Below are 22,012 nucleotides of genomic sequence, written 5' to 3' on the forward strand. Positions count from 1 at the left end.
AGACAGTTCCGCTGTTCCGATAGCATTAGCCGTTCTTATAGGCCAACAGAGCAACAGTGATCCTATTATTCAATATTGACTAAATACAAATATATATATTACTTTGGCATGAGGGGGACACTATAAAGCGTGCAGTGCTCTATCTGTCAATATTGATCTGCTTATCACATGCATCACCACTGAGACAAAATTCACATGCTGACGACATATGCTGTGGCTATATACAACACAGGGGGGTGTTTCACAAAGATCCTAAGTAGAACTTAACTCTTAAATTGGAATTAAAAGTTATGGAAAGCCATTAGTAGCCTTAAAATAAAATATGTTCAAAAACGAAAATATAAGTATTTAAGACTTTTTATAAATTTCACATCAAGAACATGGCATTTCCTTGATAATGGAAAATATGAATGATTTGAATCAACATTTTATGCCTTTTAAAATAACTTTTACAAAATATTTTCATAGACGCTAACAGCTTTCCATAATTGTTAAGTCCAACTTAGAGATAAGTTCAACTTAGGATCTTTGTGAAACACCCCCTTGGTGACAAATATGATATGATATGATAATGATATGATAATGACAGTGATTATCCTTTAAACGGAAGAGGAATGCTTCGGGAGACATCTAATAAATACATGAAAGAAAGAAGTAACAATACTTTTTTATGTACATACATCTAATAATATCCATAGAATTTCTTTATCTTTTGAATTCGAATGAATACCTATTGTCAACTGCTTGATAAAAGTAAAAGAAAGACGCTCAAGTTCTGTTAGACGAGAATTTATAATACAAAAACACAACGATTGCTAGGATTAGGCTGCAATTCAAATCATGCCACCTTGCTAAAGTGCACTGCTTTAGTAGTCGTTCAAAGATGCACTCTTCTACTAATTTCTGTTGGCAATTTTGCAGCCCACTTGGACAACTAACTATGTGACTTAGGGAAACTATCTGTAATTTTGGTTGAAAACTACCTTTACACAATCAATGTGAACATTTGTGTTACCTTTAATGAGTACTTTCGATTGGTATGCAAAAAGCGTTGTTTGTCGGACTGTCGTAGACGGCATCTAGACAGCTATGAGAGAATGGGGTTGAATCAATTTTCAAATTGATTGTGTAAAAGAAGTTTTTAACCAGCGAACAACCAATCAGATGACTTTTTTCAGCATCTGTAATTTTGTTTATGTTTTGTCAATTAGTACAAATTAAATGTCATAGCATGTTCTACTGGCTGATGGAAACAAAAATGAGGTCTAGACTACCTGGTGCACTTGTGGTGCTTATGTGATGTAACCTTAGAGCACAAAGGGTAACGTCATGGTGTATGCATTGTACACTCATGATGTATTCACGGTGTATGAATGGTACACATATGACGTATGCATGATGCACACATGGTACACATGAGATGTATTCATGGTACACACCGGTGCACACATAGCAGACAGTTGTCATAATTGTGGTGCACTCATGGTGCACAATGGGGACATAGATGGTGCACTCATGGTGCACACATGGTGTATATATGGTGGGCACAGGGTACAACTATTAAACAGACAATTGTGTTGACAGCAAAGGGAAAATACAGTATACGCATAGAAATAATCCTATCATTAAAATCTACATGCACATGTACTAGTAATTCTTTCAAATGAATCTAGTTCAGCCGCAAATCCTCTCTGCTCTCAGCAAAACACTCAGTCCACTTGCCCCACCAACCCCCAAAGTTGCCCCAGAACATCTAGGGTGCAAGTGCGGCGCCCTGTCTGCCTTCTTAAAGCGGTTCCAGTGTGTTGTGCTTCTTCTTGCCCTTCTTGGGCTTGCCCGTGGGGAGGGCCTCTAGTCGCATGGGGCGTCTCATGGGGACGTCAGCCGGGCCCAGCTGGCCGTGGACGGACGCGGCGGCCATGTCAGTGTTGGTGAGGAAATTGGGGGAGGGGCCACGCATCGGAAGGTCTGCGGCTGTGAAACGAACGTACAGAAAGGTTGGGTTTACACACCATTGCAAGCAACGCACATCGGTCAATTCGTTCTAAAAAATTGAAACTTTCATATAAACAAACATGTTAACATCAGCAAAATGATTTTATCCATTGATGTTAATCTAGGTAAAATAGCAATAATTCTTCAAATTCAAATTTTCAATTCAAGAAACTTTATTTTAAAAAGCAAAAATTATATGTACATGCAGAATAATGGAACAAAAAAAAAACAAAAAAAAATCATTCATAAAAACAGAGTTTAAAAAAAGACTGACTACGGTATACAAAATCAAGTAGATTACTTGTAGAGTCAGGTACAAAAGTGACAAATGCACATCAAAATTTAAAAGAAATGAAAATAAAATGATAAGGAAAAGGATTTTGCATGTAGAAAGCCAAATTAGGCTTGTGAAAATTGCACATACGGTACCCATGTTAATGCATCTCTATACATAGGCAGAGTAAGACAAAATGTTAATTAAAAACTTACTCAAAGTCCTGTTGGAATCAGAGTTGTTTAGTAGCTTGTTGGCCCTCTTAGGTTTGAAATAATCTATTGCAGAGTCATGATTGGACTGGTTCAATTTCTGTTGGTAAATTTAAAAAAAGAGAGAAAAACATTTAAGTTTTAAACTTTGTATAAGAACATGAGTATAGCATCAAGATCTCATTCATACAGCACATATTATGCCATATATCTATGAACTTCAAAAATATAAAATCATAACATTTTATTTAAAAAGCACCCTTTCATATAATAATAATAATATTAATGTAGATTAAACTCTGGATTAAAATAAATCATTAAAAAAATGCTAATTTAATGGCGAAGGAGAAAAAGTAATGGAAATCTTTATCACAGTACAATTGTAGCATTTATCTCCTCAGGTAGTCTTCTGAAATACAATTAGTACGTTTTGTAAAGAAAGGGTTTTTAATTATCACAACAAAATTATATTGCAACCTTTGTTGGGTATTTGTGCAGAAGTCTTAAACGTACACCGCTACAGTCATAACAAAGCATCACAATTTGATTTGTTACAACAATATATATGATAAAGTTATGACAGCAACAATATCACTCTTTAGAACAGATAAAAATAATTTTCAGAATATCACCCCCTAGGTGCGAAGCAGCAATGGAAAGAAAAATGCGTCGCTTAACAGCATCATTACCTGTAGATAACGATCCTCCTCCGGTTCGTCATATGCACTAGGACCGATCCCGTTGGCATTAGGGTACCCATTGGCCTGAGGTCGGTTGTTATTTGGCATTGACCTTTCGGGTTGACCTCTCTGGGTCAAAGGTTGGCGACCTCCGGGCATGATGCCGCCCGGCATGCTGGCGCCCCCTGGGTGTGTGGTGGTGGGGAGTTTCTCTCGTACGACCACGAGATCGGGGAGCTTCCAGCGACCCTCTTCCTCATCCCAAGAGCATTCTCCTTTTATCTGATGACAAATAAAGATATAATAATAATAATATTCTGCTTTTATATAGCGCTTAATACAAATGTCTCTTTACCTATATACTACGATATATATTATATGAGGTAATACTATGCACTCATTACTCTCTCAAAAATGTCTCTTATTCTCTTCTCTCTAATCCATTGAGATCCTCCTCTCCTAGTTTCCCCTATTTTTGATTATTTCTCTATCTCTCTCATCGTAATCATCCATCCTTTGGTTGATTTCCTACAATTTTTCTAGATTACCGAGGTTTGTACTCATTTAGCGTTAGTAAATGTGTTGTCATAAACTCCTCTCCATTTGTCTATTTCTTCCTCTGCTCATGCATTCTCATACCTTGTCCAGATTATAATAGTTGCAGTCTTTTCGAAGACATGGTCAGACTGTATCAAGAATCTGTATCTGTTATTATCTGCCCCCCCCCCCCCCCCACCCTCCAATTCCCTATCTCTATTCACTCTTATCTACTTAACTATTTGCATCATTGTAGTCCTGTTTCTGTTATCCCTACTCTCTACTTTTCATCATACCTTATCAAGATTCTTTCTTTCTTCCCCCCCCCCTCAAGTCCTTGCTTAAATCTCTTTGTATCAGGGTGTGTCTCCCTCATATTCCCCCCCCCCCCCTCCCCCCGCTACTCTCTCTCTCTCCTCATCTACATTACCTTATCCAGATTGTAATAGTTAGTCTCTTCGAAGACACGTTTGTAATATATCAAGAATCTGTATCTGTTATCTACCCCCTCCCCCACCCTCCAATTCTTTATCTCTTTTCACCCATCTCTACATATCATATGTTCATGTAATCCCTTCTCTCTTTTTTCACCATACCTTATCAAGATTATTTCTTTCTCCCCCCCCCCCCTCCCCTTCAAGTTCTTGCTTGAATCTCTCTGTATCAGGGTGTGCCTCCCTCCTACCCCTCCTCCTCCCCCTCCCCTCTATTCTCTCATCATCTGCATTACCTTATCCAGATTGTAATAGTTGCAGTCTCTTCGTAGACACGGTTGTACCCTACCAAGAATCTGTATCTGTTATTATCTGCCCCTCCCCCCCCCCCAATTTCATCGCTATCTCATCTTCTGCATTACCTTATCCAGATTGTAATAGTTGCAGTCTCTTCGTAGACATGGTTGTACTCTATCAAGGATCTGTTGCAGCATGGTGATCTGTTTCTCCTGCTTACGTATCGTGTCCAGGTAGTCGATACGCTCAAACTCAAACTCGGCATTCAGGTCACTGATTTCACAATCTGCTGCCCTCAACTACAGAAACAAAATAGACAAAGGGGTTATCAGCCACCCAACTACAATTTAACATTCCAGGCACAGGGGATGCTGGATAGTGAAAAACGATATAAATGAAATTATGAGATGATGACATCGATCCTAATGAAATGATTGGTTGAGAGCGTACACGTGACCAGGCATATATTTTGCCTGGTCATTATCAAATGCTAATGACCGGTCATTAGTAAAATCATGTTATAAAACATCATTTTATTAAACATAATCTTATAAAACAAATAATACACATTATTTTGTTTGGGCATTAGTGATATTACCCACACTCGGTACCTTCAAAACAGTCCAAACACCCTCGGTTATCGCCTCAGGCGTGTTAGACTGTTCCAAAGGTACCTTATGTGGGTAATTCTTATTAATGCCCTCACTGCTGTGTATTATTTGTATACTAGTGTACCTTTTCTTGTTCTTTCTTGAGCAGCTCATTCTTCGCCTTCAGCTCGTCCTCGATACTGCTATAGATGTTTAGCATGATGCCATCATCATCCATCTTAGCGATGGCCTTAGCGAGGGTTAGCTTCCTCATCTCAGCGTGCTTCAACTTCTTCCTCCTCTTCTCCTTCAGCCCTTCATCGGTAGCTCTCTCTCCTCCGACCATCTCATGCTCCAGGGCTTGTAGCCTGAAAATTCAACAAGATATTTTGTAAAAATCAAAAAAGACTAATGAAGACTACAGAATAATTTGTCAATCTAACTGCTGGCTTTAGTGAGGTTTAGTTTCCTTATCTCAGCGTTTTTCAACTTCTTCCTCCTCTTCTCATTCAGCCCTTCATCTGTAGCTCTCTCTTCTCTGACCATCTCATGCTCCAGGGCTTGTAACCTAATCAATTAACAAGATTTTTCGATAATCTACCACACAAACCATGTTACAAGTATGTTACAAGATTAATACAATGAGACTATGTAGCTATCACCTCAGAGAAATAGAGTGAGAGTGACAGATAATGCAAAAGAAAGAGGATAAATAGCGATAGAGAAATTTTGACGGAATCTCCTAGAAACCAACCTATTTTGCAGAGTGGAGAGGGAGAGAGAGAGAGAGAGAGATAAGTAAGGATGGGATAGATAACAAATCTTTATGGAAAGATTCAGAAAGACAGAATAGAAGAGGTAGACAAGGCAAAAGACTGGGGAGAAACACACATTCTTTGTGGCTGCCTCGTGTCCTCAATTACCTTTGCTGAGAGGAAAGAGAGAAACAGAGAAAAGGAGTGACACTATAAGTGGCCAGGGGGAGGAAAGGGGAAGATAGTGATAGTGGTGGTTATTTTACCTGACAGCTAAGAAAGCAATAAATGCTTGTTAGTAAGCAACCAGAAGACTGACAGCTTTAGGTCCTCTCCGAGGGACCTGGTAATGAGGATTAATGCATTACCAGAGGGCACTAGCGCATCGACTTGGTTTCCAACCCGGGTCACCGGATCATGAGACCACTGTCAGATTTTAAGAAATAATGACATAGAGGAGAGTAAAATGAAGGCAAAGAGCGAGAGAGAGAGTGCACACATACCTCTTCATAGCCTCCTCCTGATCTAGGAATCCACCTCCCTGGTCCTTACGGGGCATCTTAGGAGAGGACCGGGGTGCAGAGGGACCCTCATCCTCGGTAGGGGGTACAGACGGCTCCCCTTCAACACGGGGCTGCTCTCCCTAAGTCAACAGAAGACAATGAAAGAGTGAAACTCATGAGTGAGTGAATGAATGAATGAATGAATGAATGAAGAGAATGAGTGAAATGTGTATATAAAGACCCCTCAGGGAGACAGAAAGGATGGTTTTTAAAGGCTAGGGATAGAGATGATTCCTTTTAAAGACGGGACTGCTCTCCCTGAATCAACATAGGGAAAGACCAATGAGAGAACGAATCAGCTAAATTGTATATAAGACCTCTTAGTGGAGATAGGAAGGATGGTCTCTCTGAATCAACAAAAAGGAAATATACTGCTGTCAACTGTGATCTAATTGTTTCACGGCATGAAACTTTCATACATTCTGAATCAATGTGGGAAATCCAAGAACTGTTCATGCATGCATTATTATTTTTCCTCTATTTTTTTTGTTGTAACTTGCTATTCAAGATTGAAATTATAAAAGAAGCAATTTCTTACCTGCGCAACTGGCTTGCCTGAAGCATCTGGCTTAGCAGCAGCTTCCCCGTCCTGAGGAGGTTGTACTCTCTCTAGTGTGATAACCTTCTGACCCGCTTCTGTTGGTGATGCTTCGCCTGTCACAATGACAAGTACAAAGACATGGTCAATTATGATGTCACAATGGTTAATTATGATGTCATAGTGGTTAATTATGATGTCATAATGGTTAATTATGATGTCATAATGGTGAATGATGATGTCATTGTCAAGGACATCAACAATGTCAAACAAAACGTTAACAAATATGACATTGTTAATGTCAAAGACCATGATAATACTACTAAAAATGAAAATGTCAATCAACAAGATACAGGCAAGAAACCTGATCCCATGAAATTCAAATTTTTTATTTCCTGATTGATATCAAATGATGTAAACACATTTTTGGTATCTTGGGAAGAAGAAGAATATTTTTCTCTTTTGACCCTGCCCCTTATTCCGATATTCTGCTCATGCCATGGCTGCAAAATGATAACAAATATGGTATCATTTTAAAGAGGAATGTACATGCTCTATAATGATACAAAATTCAGCGATAATTATCGCACAACAAGAAAGATATAATTAAACTTGTGTTTCTAAGCTATTACAAGGGGTTTCTATACATATAAAGTGTGTATTCTATTACCTCCTTGTTCTGAGACCTGGGCTAGCTTGTTATCATACAAAGACTTGAGCTGGTCCATGTCTTGCTGGAGCTTAGCCTTAGACACCTGTTCCTCCTCATACATGGCCTTCATCTCCTCAAGCTCGGCTTGATAATCCTAAGGAAAAAAAGTGAAGAAAGCAAACAATGAGAAATTTGCCAATATAGATGCCAAAGACTCATTGTGTATTTTACAGCCATCAAATTCTTATTTCATGTAAAACCATCAAAGAGTGTAAATTCAATCTAAAGGGTAGAGAAGAGTAGGGGAAAAGAATCCGTATTGAACAAAATGTCTTTACCGATCTGAGGGGCTATTCTCCAACTTTTATTTCTTTCTCCTTTTTTTCTGTCCACAAGGGTCAGAATACAAACCCTAACAAAATTTCCTCTTTACAAGTTGATTCACATTTGAAGAGAAACAAAGTCTTGACAAAAAATATTATTATAAGTTCATCAAGGACAAATTATTATAAATATTCATGTAACATACATGAATGATTACAAACACATATTTATTATAAATTATTCCTTTATTCCAATGATCGATGAGTACCTTTTGAAGTTGTTCCTTCATGATATTAGTGTCTTCAGGGGTGCTTTCCTGGGAGGGGGTGGCTTCGGGGGCGGCCTCTGCCGACTGGGGAGGGGGCAGGGCGAGGGGCTTGGACAGGGCCCCACCCAAAGCACCAGCTGAGTGTGTCAAAGAGAAAATAACATTTTCATTAATGGTTAAATTCATTAGGATAGTTTGAATTATTGTAATTAAGTTTCATGACATCCGAAAGGTATTTCCAGGTGAAATAGACCTCTAAACAATCTCAGGTAAATTTTGGATGTAACTAATAGAAATAATTAATGCATAGCCGTAGATGTTTATGATTCTATCCCTGTTTGTGCCATAGTCAAAACTGCTGTTTATATAAACAAAATTTCATATGCAATATCCATAAATATTTATCTTTAGACAGGTGTAAAACCATTTTATTTGGTAAAAAATAAGCATAATCATGAAAGTAAATGAATTATGCCATCATACAAAATATTTGTTGCTTCATTTCCTTTTTCATTTATTGCACGTTTTTGTTTGTATCAGTAATTGGTGCTCTGGTTGTATACGTAGACAGTGATTGAATTTCATCTGCTATTTTCAATTGCAGGTCTACATCTGGTGGAGCTGGTACAAGGATAAATATTAGTAATTCAAGTTTTTGCTTTTTAAAGGGGACAAAAATATCTTGTTTTCTAATGAATAGGCAGGCTAGGGTACCAAATACAAAATAACCATTTACCAGTATTAACAGTGCTTGTAATGTTGTGCAAATACATGTACCTGCCGAAAGTGCTCTTTACAAAATCCACAGAAGCAACCAAAAATATCATCAAATTGGGAACGCAAAGGGTAAAAAGTAAAGACATTTGGAATTTTTTGGGAAAGGAAGGCAAATAATTTGAACATGCATGTCATACAATGTTCAATCTAAAGAGGTTTTATGTATGTTTTACATTTAAAAGACCAGTGTCACATTTGCAAACTGTTTAAAAAATAGATACATGGGCTTTAAAAAGCTAGCCAATTATCAATTAAGTCTTAATTTCTATAATGTGTTGCAAATTTGATGATATTGTTGGTAGATTCTGGGATTCTTGCATCATAGCTGATATTACCTGTGATGTTCTAGAAATTCATTCAATTCAATGAATCTTCTCCTTCTCATAATGTCTTATTCACAAATCTTGGTTCTTTCAAAATTATTTTTGAATGCCTTCTGCTATTTTTGTCTTTGATATCAATATCATATTTCATTTGCCTCCCTACCCCTCTGCCCCCATCCCCTCCTTTCTTTTTTTTCATCTGCTTATGCTAATTGATGTCCATTTCAAATTGCAAATATTGTTTTAGAAATTCACAAAAACCACCAAATCTGGACATTACATTAACTATGACCCCAATTTAATTTACAAAACCATATTCTCAATTCAAGCAGTATTCACATCACTAAGCTTTACCCACACAAGAATAGTTTTAGAATAGATTTAACTGTTAACCAAAGGAAACACAAATAGATATGAATTTAAATCTGTTGCGATCAAACGTTTGCACACGAACGTAGAGTACACCTCACACAAAAGTGTAAGTCAGCAAAAGAAAAAAATGAAGATATATCACTCATAGGTTTTTACATATGTACATATGTATGTAACAGAAATGTTAGTGAAGTGTGGTGATAATAATGGACAAATATGCTAAATACATGGGAATTTTAAAATATTACTATTTCGCCTTCTGGCTTATTTGAATAAGGTGCCGAACGCATGAAAAAGTAGGATATATTTGCATCAATCTAGGTTTAAATTGATATGAAGTGAAATGGAATGTATGTACATGTATGTAACATAAATATTAGTGTAGTACGACAATGATGATTATTATGAAAGATATAGTGTGGTAAATTTCTATTATGTGCTGTCTACAGGGGAGAACAAAGTGCTTGACACTTCACGATCCATAATTTATCAGAGTAATTTAACCAAGGTTTAACTAAGTTCACCTTAAGAATATATGTATCTCTATGCAGGTAAATGGATAGAATATTATGTGCACATGTAAATTCATGAGGACAGTGTGATTTCAAAATCAATGTTTGGCTTGGAACAGAAATGTGTCATTACTTCTGAAGAAAGACTGTAGATATGTTTGGATTATAAATGGAGTATGGATAAAGTCATTTGAAACATCACAATATGTGTTGGTGTTAGTGTCAAAACCAACACTTAGTATCCCTTCACCAGTGTTCTTCCATGAACTCTTTCTTTGACATTGAAGTGGTTGGTGTCACTTAAATCAACTCCATGGGGGAGTGTTTCACAAAGACTAAAATCGACTAAAGTTGGACTTGAAATACAGCAGGCCATTCATGCCACGTACTGGTTGCTCTCACCATTGGTCTCTCAAGGAACGTCACAAATCTACATTTTTGATAGTTCATTGCTGAAGGAAAAAGTTACTTATATTGTAAACATAAAATATATTTAAGACTTGGACTTATACTATGGTATGCGATTTATGCCCTTAAAAAGTCAAACCAGATGTAAAATTAGATGGGTAAACCGTAGAAATTATGATCTTTAGATAACATTTTTCCTTATTAAAAAATGCAAATTCTGTCTGGTTGTGACCACGATGTGTACGTCCCTTGAGAAACCAGTGGCAGGTATGGTTAGAGGATCTAGTAGCAGAAACGGCCTGCCATAGTTCAAGGCCAATCTAAATTGATCTTTAATAGTCTTTGTGAAACACCCCCATGTCTCACAGTATTGGAAAACTTATTAAAGGTCTTGAGGCAGAGGGCCTTCCTCCTTGCGATTTTAAAGGGGAAAAATGCACACAAGTAAGCCTATTTAAAGATTTAATGATAAACAGTATGACAATGGATAAAGTGTTAGCTTAAGAAACAACTCTTGCCAGGGACAGCTCATTTAGTACACAAAATGAGCAGTCCCTGGCATATAAAGTGATTATCTGTGCTTTAAAGTTGCTCAAGCGTGGGTATATAGAGGGCAGCACACATAAATACACACAGAGCGTAATACCCGTTGGTTCAGTGTTATGTACTGATCGCCAAGTTGCCTACATCACTAACAACTATATACCCACGCTTCAGCAACTTTAACATCAATCCTAATTTTGACAAAAATTGCAATGAGTTGAACCAAAGATATCAATGTGTACTCCACGTGGCCGTATTATAAGACTGACAGAGTGACATTGATATTAGAAGAGGGGGAAAATGATAGTTTTGAAGCAGGACAGTTGGATAGTCGTCACACAGAGATTGAAACACAACTCACCCATCATCTCCATGCCTGGTTAAAAAATTGGGTTTAAATTTCATTCAAAAAATGCTTGGTTAATAACGAGGAAATATACAGAGATTTAGTGGCTGAAATAAATCAACAGTTTTAAATTCAAGGGCAAAAAAACCCCACAATGTCTGAAATTAACAATGTTTGATAAACAACAGCAACTTGTTTGCTGAATTACCGAAACTGGAAACATTTTTAGTGAAATAAAATTGAATTCTCCCAACTAGTTTATGAATTATCCAAACCTTTTTTCCAAGAAAAAAAAACAGGCTTTCAAAAAATTGTCAACACTTAAATGTTTAGAATGGTAAATAGGGCCGATTCATTGCTATGTGACGATTTAGGTTCACTTCAAATTTAATTAATATAATATAGTTGGGAGAATTTAGGAATCAATCATATCAGTTTTTCCCCAATTTTTATCATCAATAACGGTCTGTAGCTACAAGTAGTACAGTGGGCTTTAAACCTACCTGGAAAACCACCTGGAGGAATGGGGATCTCCCCCATGAGCATCTGCTTGAGCGTCTTGATCTCCTCCTGGTACTGCCTCAAGAGGGCGTCCTTTGGATCCTCGTTGATCTTGGGCTTGTTCTTGATGTTCTTGGCACGGTTGGCGTACCGGAGCGTCGACAGGGTCTCGTCATAGTTGTTGTCGGCGGGCGAGAGGCAGGCGACCATGAGGGTTTTGGTGTTACCACCTGAAAAAAAAGGAAATCGGTGTTCAAAATTTTCATTAAATGCAGTAATTGTTGATAGTGGATTACTGGAAAAACAGTAACTTTGGTCTCTCCTAAAACAAGACCCACATTTCTTGCCAATCAATTTTCTTTCTTACCATTCTTAATCATACAGTTTGGGAATATCGCTTTTCGTCTTTAATAGATAATAATAATAATATTCCGTTCTTGTATAACGCATTGTAGCGTCCCTATGCGCTTCCAAAGAGCTTTGGACATGATTACCCTAGCTTTAGCTCTGGCAGCCGTCATCTCAGTGTGGCAAATGTCTTGCGAAAGGACATTAATGCTAGGGTGGGACTCGAACCACGGACCTTGTGATCCACAGTTCGGTGACATATCCACTCGACCACGACACCTCTACACTGACACTGTTCACACTTACCGAGGGAGTCCTGGAGTAGACGTGTGAGCTTGGAGTCACGGTAGGGGATGTGTTTAGACTTGCCGTCCACCAGGGCTGAAATGACGTTTCCCAGGGCAGAGAGCGACAGGTTGATCTTTGTCGCTTCCTTGAGTCTGTCTCCAGTTGCGCCTAAAACAAGAGAAATTAGAGAAGAGCCAATGAGTAATTTCTATGTTTAAGAGGAAAACATTTCCTTGTCCCCAGTTAAAAAGAAAAAAGAAGAAAAACAGGGCACAAATGGAGCTGCAGGCAACATAATTTATTTGTTCTTTGCCTAAATCTAGTCTACATATTTGCAACAATATATATCTAAAATGATATCGCTAGTGATATTTGTTTGTCTCGCAATGTATGGTCAACAAGGGATCTAAAAGATCACAATGTTTTGTCGCCGCTGCAACGCTTCGTCAGGTGATAAAATATATTGTATGCAAGCATGTTTTTACGGGCGGATCAAGCAAATAACACTAGTGATATTATTTGCGATACTACATCTGCAATGAGTAATATATTTAGCATTAATATACAATATAGTTAATAATAAATGTAGTGACAATATAGTGACCATGTCTACATATAATTTCATCTGACTAGCAAAAGGCTCCACAACCTCCAATCCTAAAAATTAGACTTGGTATGTTTTGGCATTAGGAAAAGGATTACGGGTAGACCTCTCATACCTGTCTTCGCTTGCCTCTCGCTACCAGCCAAATCGACAATGGTCACTTTGACAGCTCCGATGCGATTCTCTCCAGAATCACCTACCTTGCACATCTCTATCATCATCATCATCACCACCATTATCTTATCATCATCATCATCATCACCACCATCATCATCATCCTCCTCCTCCTCATTATCTTAACCCTTACTGTACTGGGCTATTTTGAGCACCTCCTGACTGGGGGGGGGGGGGGGGGGGGGGGGGGGGGGGGGCCCCCCCCTATGATCTCGGCCGTCGGATGTCCGATGAACACGAAAATTTGCATGTTTGTAGATATTCGCGTAACGAACAAGATGGTGTAATTAGTTTTTTTCGAATATGCAAATTTTTGTCGTTATAGCCTAATTAATTATGCAAAATGCTAATTTCATGCATTTTACAGAAAATGTGTCAAACTCCACTTTTTGAATGTTGAAACTCATTATTCATATGAAACTTCTTTTCTAACACAAAATATTTATTTTGATGTAATTAATAATGATAATTTATGCAAATTTGATGCGATTTTCAAATATTTATTTTCTTATGTATTTTATTGTTTTTTTATTTCTTATTATATCTATTGTTTTTATTTCTTATGTATTCTTTTGTTCTGGAATACATCAAGTTACTTTGAGAAACATATAAAAGCAATTCGATATCAATTCATATCACCCACTTAGGAAGGAATACATCTAAACCTGTATTCACATTTCTGCTTGTACATGAATATATGCAATTATAGCATATTTTTTGATGACATGCGCATACTAATTGTTATGTAACACCTCACAGGTATATCCGATTGCGATGAAAATGGTATCAAAACGTGCGTAAGACTTGAAGGAAAAAAGTCATGAAACGACAATTCAAAATTTCAAGCGGTTGCGGCGCAATCTCCGAAAATGTCGAGGGGGGGGCCTCCCAGGCCCCCCCCAGTACAGTAAGGGTTAAATATGGGTGTCACCACGCTTATCAGCATTAATTGTATCATCATACCTTTCTTTGCTTGCCTCTCCCTATCATGTAGTACCAACCAAATGGACCAGTATTAGTTTGCCAGCTCAGATGCGATCCTCTCCAGAATCATCTACCTTGCACATCTCTATCATCATCATCATCATCATTACTATCATCGCCACCATAACCATCATCACTATCACAACCATCATCATGATCATCATCATTACTTTCAATACTATCAACATACCTGTTTTGCCCTGCCTCTCGCTACCGGCCAAATCAACCAGATTGAGTTTGCCGGCTCGGATGTGATCCTCTCCAGTATCGTCCACCTCGCACATCTCTATGTGGATGGTGAAGATGGAATGTGAACGCGACGAGTCTGCATTCATCAATGTAGCACCCGTGGAACGGTTCTTCCACCCAAGCTCCATGATCTGTTCACACTCACGCCTGTTGTGCACGATATGCATGGTCAGTTCTATAAAAAAAAAACAGGAAAATAAACGTTAACTTTATTGATAAGAAGAAGCTTTCTACATTAAAAAGTAGCATGTTAGCTTTGTTAAAATCAGGTTATGATATCTCTATTTTGTCTAAAGGGAAAATGGACATCATATCAAATGCTTTTAGCTTCATGAACATAACTACTGTTACCATTATCCCAACTACTACAAGCATCATCATAACCATCACTATCACAATCCACATCACCATAAACACCATCATCATCATCATCACGATCACCACTACCACCATCATCATCACTATCACCATAATCACCATAATCATCATCATCACTATAACCATCATCACCAATATCATCACCACCACCATCATCACGACCATAATCATCATCTACCATCATCATCGTCATCCTCATTACCACCATCATAAACACCATCATCACCATAATCATCATCTCCACCACCATAACCTCCCAAACCACTACCACTATCAACATCATCACCATCATCATCATTACCAGCGATGTCGTCATCATCACTATCATCATCATCATCATTATAACAATCATCATCATCACCATCATATTAATAATAATCTGACCTTTGACATAGACACCCTTATCTGGATGTTCTTTGAGTTCCAGACGAGCCTTGGCGTCCTTTCCAAGAAGATCACGAATCTCTTCATTGTAGATCTCTAGATAGGAGGCCCGCACCAAGTACTTCAAGCCCTCTGCAACCTGTAAAATATGATATCAATGTCACACATGTATGAATACCTGTCATATATCAATGTATAATGTAGATATGACATATGTAGTTATTAATATGTACATGTAGATATGATAACAAATGAATACATGTCATATGTTCATGTCATATGTACTGCGCATATTATATCACATGAATGCCTGCCATATGTACTGCACATATATCAGATAAATGCATGTCATAATGTATGTTCATGTCAAATGTACTGCACATACATGCATATCATATGAATACATGTCATATTTACATATGAAATATGAATACATGCCATGTTCACAGTACATGTACATGTATGCTATCAGGGTGGTTTGTCTATGCAAATTCCTTCTTTAAAGCCCCTCTAAAGTGTTGGGAGCCCAAACATTGCAAAACAATTCATGGCAAAATTTCACTTAAATTGTCTAATGGTGTGAAAGAGGATTTCATATACCCCCCCCCCCCCCCCATAACATTCCATCTGAAGCTATATGAGACAGTGGATCCAATATGGACTACAACATCAACAACAAAACAAACACTAAATCTATTGAGAGACTTTTAACATTCATGCCATGGCATAGTGGTAAAAGAGCGGCTTTCTCAACTGATCATTAAGCGATCTGCCAGGAACATGTTTATTCCTACTTTTGCAAGAATGATATGTTCTTAATCAGTCTCACAAAAAAACAGGAAGTTTGATTAACGCAGTGTCTGGAATGATCATGGGGCTGTAATGAAATCAGTTGCATGGCTATGGGATGGGGAGCACCAATCTACATGTACATACATTTAGGACAGGTCACACTTGTGTAATCTACGGTATGCATTTTCATCCTATCTGCTTTTCCATTTTGAAATATTAGATACATTTTAAAAAATTAATACAGAACAATAATTAACCATTTGAAGGCATAACATATATGGTTGAAACATTCTATCTTTATGCTACATGTAGCATGCTAGATTTCTCTGACAAATTTGCTCTCAGCCAATCAAATGCCACGATTTCAGTAGCTTGTAACTGACTTTGTAACTCGTTATTGATAACAAGTTTTATGAAACAGGGTCCCCCGTACACTTCAAAATGTCAGTTTAGCTTAGCATTTTACAGGTCAATTGGGAAAGGTATTCATTTAGACTGTTACATGTACAATGTAAGCTCTAGGCCCTTCCTTCATGCACTTAACAATACATTACAGAGATTAGTCCCTAGTACATGTATGTATTGTGCCTGTCTTTTAAGTCATCGATTAGTGCTATAGAATCAATAAAGAGTATAGATTACCAGACACTTTAACGCCCCCCCCCCCCCCCTAATCGTCAGACAACATTGCATTGTAAATACAAGTTGCAGAATATATTTCCAAGGGAATTTGTTTAATACCTTTTATGCAGGCCAGCTAATATACATGTACTTCGCATATAAATAATTCATGTTCAGGAATGCATTAGTGATTAATGCACTGCATGTAGATGAACTCAAACAGAAAATACAGGCTAATTAATTTACTTAGTATATAAATTATTAATGTTTATGAGTGCATTAGTGACTATGCTCTGCATGCGGGAGAACTCAAAACAGGAAAAAATGAACAGAACTTGTCAAGAGCATTTTCTACCTTGTGACTTACAGGGAAATGTCAAACTGATGCCAAACTGGTTTTGAAAAGAGCAGACACTGTGTGACACTGATCACATCACATATAGTACAGGATTTATTTCAAGGCTAAAATCAATCACAAGTTGTTCTTCAAATCGGCAACAGACTTGTTTTAATGTTATTGCTACATGGTTCTACTAAAATGTATTATATTGTTTTTGATTTTTTTTGATTGAAGGATTTTATTGATAATTATTCATTCTCGCAGTCCAAAGACTGAATTGCAATGGTTACAACAGTTTACAGTTTTTATGTCTCTAAGAAACAATATCTATGTGTACAGACTTTGTCAAAAAGTTGAGAAAGTAGTGATTCAGAACCTCTCAATGTATGCAAATTTAAGGATATAATAAGCTCATTTTCCTTTTTTAAATTTCTGGCATAAAAAGACAATAGGGTCATGCACAGAAAATTGATGCAGTGTGTGAGGTAATTTTTGCACTTGCTACCCATGCGTCTGGTATATTGTTTAGGTTCTGAATGATTTTCATGACAGGGTAAAATAGTGTCCTTGCCATAATAATAATAATAATAATAATAAACAATATTTATAAGGCGCTTAATACTGGTGTCTCTAAGCGCACCATATTCTGACTTAACAATTATTTACCAAAACTTATAATAAACACACAACTTATACATCTGTTCTTTATTCAATAAATCATGCATATATAATAATAAAAAATAAGATAAGAGTGAGATCAAACAAACATACATACAAGAGGTCAAACATAGGATCAAACATAGGATCGAACAAACAAAAAATAAGACGGTGTGCACCTCCTTTGACCGACTCACAACTGCAGAATATTATTTATGAATGACAACCAATTTGCAATATATTGCATCCTCACTTTTAACACGCTAGAGGCATACATACTTGCATCTTAAGCATGCTTTATCAACACTTTTACAGTAAAATTTGTGCATGATAGGAAAGATGTGCTCGAATGCTCTGGGTATTATACCCCTCTGTATACAGCAGGGACCTAACATACATGTGCTGCTACTGAATAACTTTCTATAGTCAGACAGACACAAGAGGACAGACAGAAAGGGACAGAGAGACAGTACTGCTTATTACCTGAATGTTCTCAAAAATGTGCTCAAATGCTCTGGGTATAATACCCGCTGTGTGGCAGGGTCCTTACATACATGTACTGAATACCTTTCCATAGTAGGACACAAGTGGACAGACAGAAAGGGACAGAGAAGTAGACAATAGTACAAACAGTACTGCTTATTACCTGAATGTTCTCAAAGATGTATTCAAACGCTCTGGGTATAATACCCCTCTGTGTGGCAGGGTCCTAACATACATGTACTTGTACTGAATAACTTTCCATAGTCAGAAACAAGTTGACAGACAGAAAGGGACAGAAAATTACCTGAATGTTCTCAAAGATGTGCTCAAATGCTCTGGGTATAATACCCCTCTGTGTGGCTGGGTCTGTGATGCCCTGCATACTGAACGACTTTCCACATCCAGTCTGCCCATAAGCAAAGATAGTTCCATTGTAGCCTTCCAACACACCCTGCAAATAAAAAAAATCAAGTCTAAAGTGATGAAATTGTAAATAATAAACTCTTTGTCGTATATCTCCCTCTCAAGATTGATATTACTTTAGCTTCAAAACAATCTTTCTTGACGAAAATCAACCAATTTCTATTCCCGTTTGAAAATTATATATCAAAACTGCATATTCCAAGACTTTCATGGTCACAGCTACCATTGTATAGATACACTGATATTTTAATTCCTCAATTCTGTCAAAGTTGCTTTTTCTAACACTAGATTTCACAATGGTAATGCAAATTTTAAATTTCATAATCCAATCCTGTTGAAATATTACCAAAACTTGTATTACCTTTAAGCTTGTATTTTAAATAGCAAATTTTTTTAACATACCGGTACTTAATATTTGAACTACAACATGGAACTACTAATACTCAATTTTTGTTTTGGTAGTTATTCAAGTCATTCACTGGGTGTCCGTGTAGCATCTTTGACCGAGTTGGAAAGTAGAAACTATAAACTACTTTAAAGCTGTTGGCCCTCTGGTTGCTTACTAATCATATACATGCATGCTTTCTTAGCAGTCTGGTAAAATAACCACCACCACTAGATCCACTAAGCAAACTACACCATTTAATAAATAATCCTTACATCGACCAGCGGATAGGCTATATCACCGTAGATCTGTTCCGTCGTTGAGTCGACAAAGTACGCCCCATCAAACGTGAACGACTTGGAAGGATCCTTGGAGTTCGGTTTGAGGATCTCGCAGTATCCGCGCTTGCCGTCCATCTTGACGCATGTCTTGCATTTGAGACTCTTCTCTCTCCCGTTAAGAGGGCGACATCTCACGATAACCTTGACCGCTTCAGCCATCTTGGATTAGGGTGTACTGCGAGTGTAAAAGGTACATAGACATATAAATAAGTATATAATATTTATAATAATGATGATATAAATGGTATAAATAATAATAATAATACAAATAATAATAACAATACAACCATAATGATAATGACAAAATAATGATAAAAATAATAATAATAATAATAACAATAATAATACCTTTTTCTTATTTAAAGCAGATTACCATTACCTGATCAAAGCAGTTTACCATTACCTGATCAAAGCACTTACAGTATTATTATCACCCTGGTTATTGGATTCATTTTCTAATCTGCACATTAAAGTGCACACTTTTGGGGAGCATTCTAGCTAGTCGCCTTTGCATGGGTGCACACAGATATAGATTCAATATCAATGACCATTAATGCTTATTTGGGTGTTTCAAAGATGGTATGTACATGTACATGTATGGCAAATTTTACATGAAACTTTGAGCATCTGAAATGAGCTTGTTGAACTTGGTTGACCCATAAAATCGCATCTTCTTCTTCTCTTTCTTTTCCTCTCATTCTTCACCTACTTCTCCTGCTCCTTCTTTTTCCTCTCCTTCTTCTTCCTCTCCTTCTTTCTCTTCTCCTCCTCCTTCTTCTTTCTCTCCTCCTCCTCCTCCTCTTTCTTCTTCTTCTTCTTCTTTCTTCTTCTTCTTCTTCTTCTTCTTCTTCTTCTTCTTCTTCTTCTCCTCCTCCTCCCCCTTCTCCTTCTTTTTCCTCTTTTCCTCCTCCTACTTTGTCCTCTTCCTCTTCTCCTTCTTTGGTCCATGATGAGACACAGGTGAAGGTTGTGTGATCATGGCCTATATTGATCTATATTTAATTATTGAAGCGTTTGGGCTACTTTAAAAAGTGTCAAAGGATTCAATATTGATGATAGACTACTGCCATGCCAGGTACATTTGAAATGATAAGTTTGCACAAGTTTCAATGTGACTTATCCCCCTTTCTAAAACAGTTCTTCTTCAGGGGGTTCAGACGATGAACAGAACGAATGATGTCTTGATAATGATGATTGATGAAAGGAAACAGCTTTCTTTTTAGTTTTTTGAATTTCAATTAAGGCAAACCCGGACTTTAGTGCCCAGCTGAAAATCTCAGTTTATTATGGATTTAATATCAATAATATTAATTATGCTAATATATGCAAATATAAACATACCAAAACTTGATGATTTTTAATCATTTGACGTCATAAAAAGCAATTTTAAGCCAAAAATAGCAGCGAAGTAGGGGATCTCCTCTTTGCTTGATGCGAGATACTAGCGAACTGAAATAACCGAATAAAAACTATGGTGAACTAAAAAAAGAAAAGAAAAAATCAAACCACCTCTGAAATTACCTTTGAAATGTTTATTAATTTGTTCTTCCGATATGCGCACATGATAGGGGCAGGTTGGGATGGGATGGGGGGGGGGGTGCTCAATAGTCGCCAAATTTGGGGTAAAAGGGCAACTGGCCTTGGGGGGGGGGGCTAAATTTATTATTTACTTATTTTTCTTTGTAATCATTTTTCTAATTTTTTTCCGGGGTGGCTCTTTTCTTTATTCTGCTTCTTCTTTCTTTCTCACCGAACGAAAGAGACAGAAAAATTCGGTCAAGCCTAGATCTAGATCTAGACTACAATTCCAGAGTAAATTCCATCATCACACGATCATCGATCATTCGATGGTCAATCAAATAATCAAGGACACAACCGACAAGTACATTTGAAAATATGGACACACAACACATGTCACAAGCCTAGCCAGCCAGGCGCAACACCATTCACTCACTCAACAAGCAATATCTACTCTAAAAACACTGGGAAATGCCGTCATATTCATATCTGTAAACACTGCACAAAATTCAGAAATTACATAGCAATTAGCAATACAGCCACAGCGCAGAGACATGGCAGTGCCACTGCCAGAACGTTAACCCGGCGCACCGGGGGCGCAAAGGGGCCGCGCATGTAAGCTACCACAGCACTGACTGAAAAGAAGAAAAAAATGTTGCCGTACGTTACCTTACGCTTGGTCAGAAAGTAGATTTCTTGTACAGCAAGAACTCATAACTCGCTGTAAACGACACGCCTGAATCGTTATTTACGAAATATTTCAAGAATTATTCATTTTCACGGCTTGGTGATCTTGTAGAACAAACCACAATTCAGTAAACACCGGTACTCGGTGACAAGCAAAACATCCAAGTTTAATGTTTCGCTCCATCCATCTCAATCTTCATTCTACATATTTCTACACGGCAAATCGGTGCACCAGCGCGGTACTGCTATTTGTTGGAACCAGCGAAATTCAATGACGTCAATCTCAGTCTGATCATATCAGACTGATATCGTTTTTGTATAAATCAATGTTTATAGCTTTTTAGCAAGTAGTGAAAAGCAATGAATTTCATTATAATTTCAGATTTATCTTTGCCATGGATTAAACAAGAATAACAATGTGTAAAATTCTCAATAATTAAAATAAATAATTTAAT

General features: G+C 37.3%; 1 protein-coding gene across 2 annotated transcripts; it reads right to left on the bottom strand.

The window, feature by feature from the left end:
• Positions 1-836: 836 nt before the first annotated feature.
• On the bottom strand, positions 837-21,742 carry LOC590580 (kinesin-like protein KIF17). Of its 2 annotated transcripts, XM_030995023.1 has the most exons (17): positions 21,540-21,742; positions 19,287-19,527; positions 18,508-18,654; positions 15,311-15,449; positions 14,490-14,723; positions 12,556-12,705; positions 11,904-12,131; positions 11,416-11,430; positions 8,120-8,256; positions 7,546-7,681; positions 6,876-6,991; positions 6,278-6,417; positions 5,165-5,387; positions 4,555-4,728; positions 3,171-3,443; positions 2,485-2,581; positions 837-1,974 (listed from the first exon to the last, which is right to left on the bottom strand). In XM_030995023.1, the coding sequence occupies exons 2-17, from the start codon at positions 19,509-19,511 to the stop codon at positions 1,787-1,789; spliced, it is 2,622 nt and encodes an 873-aa protein (XP_030850883.1). In that variant the 5' UTR covers positions 19,512-19,527; positions 21,540-21,742; the 3' UTR covers positions 837-1,786. The 2 variants fall into 2 exon arrangements, with proteins under 2 accessions (XP_030850883.1, XP_030850890.1); XM_030995030.1 differs by lacking the exon at positions 11,416-11,430.
• Positions 21,743-22,012: the final 270 nt, after the last annotated feature.

This window comes from Strongylocentrotus purpuratus, unplaced genomic scaffold (assembly GCF_000002235.5).
Source record: "Strongylocentrotus purpuratus isolate Spur 01 unplaced genomic scaffold, Spur_5.0 spur5_contig_852, whole genome shotgun sequence".
Taxonomy (NCBI): Eukaryota; Metazoa; Echinodermata; class Echinoidea; order Camarodonta; family Strongylocentrotidae; genus Strongylocentrotus; species Strongylocentrotus purpuratus.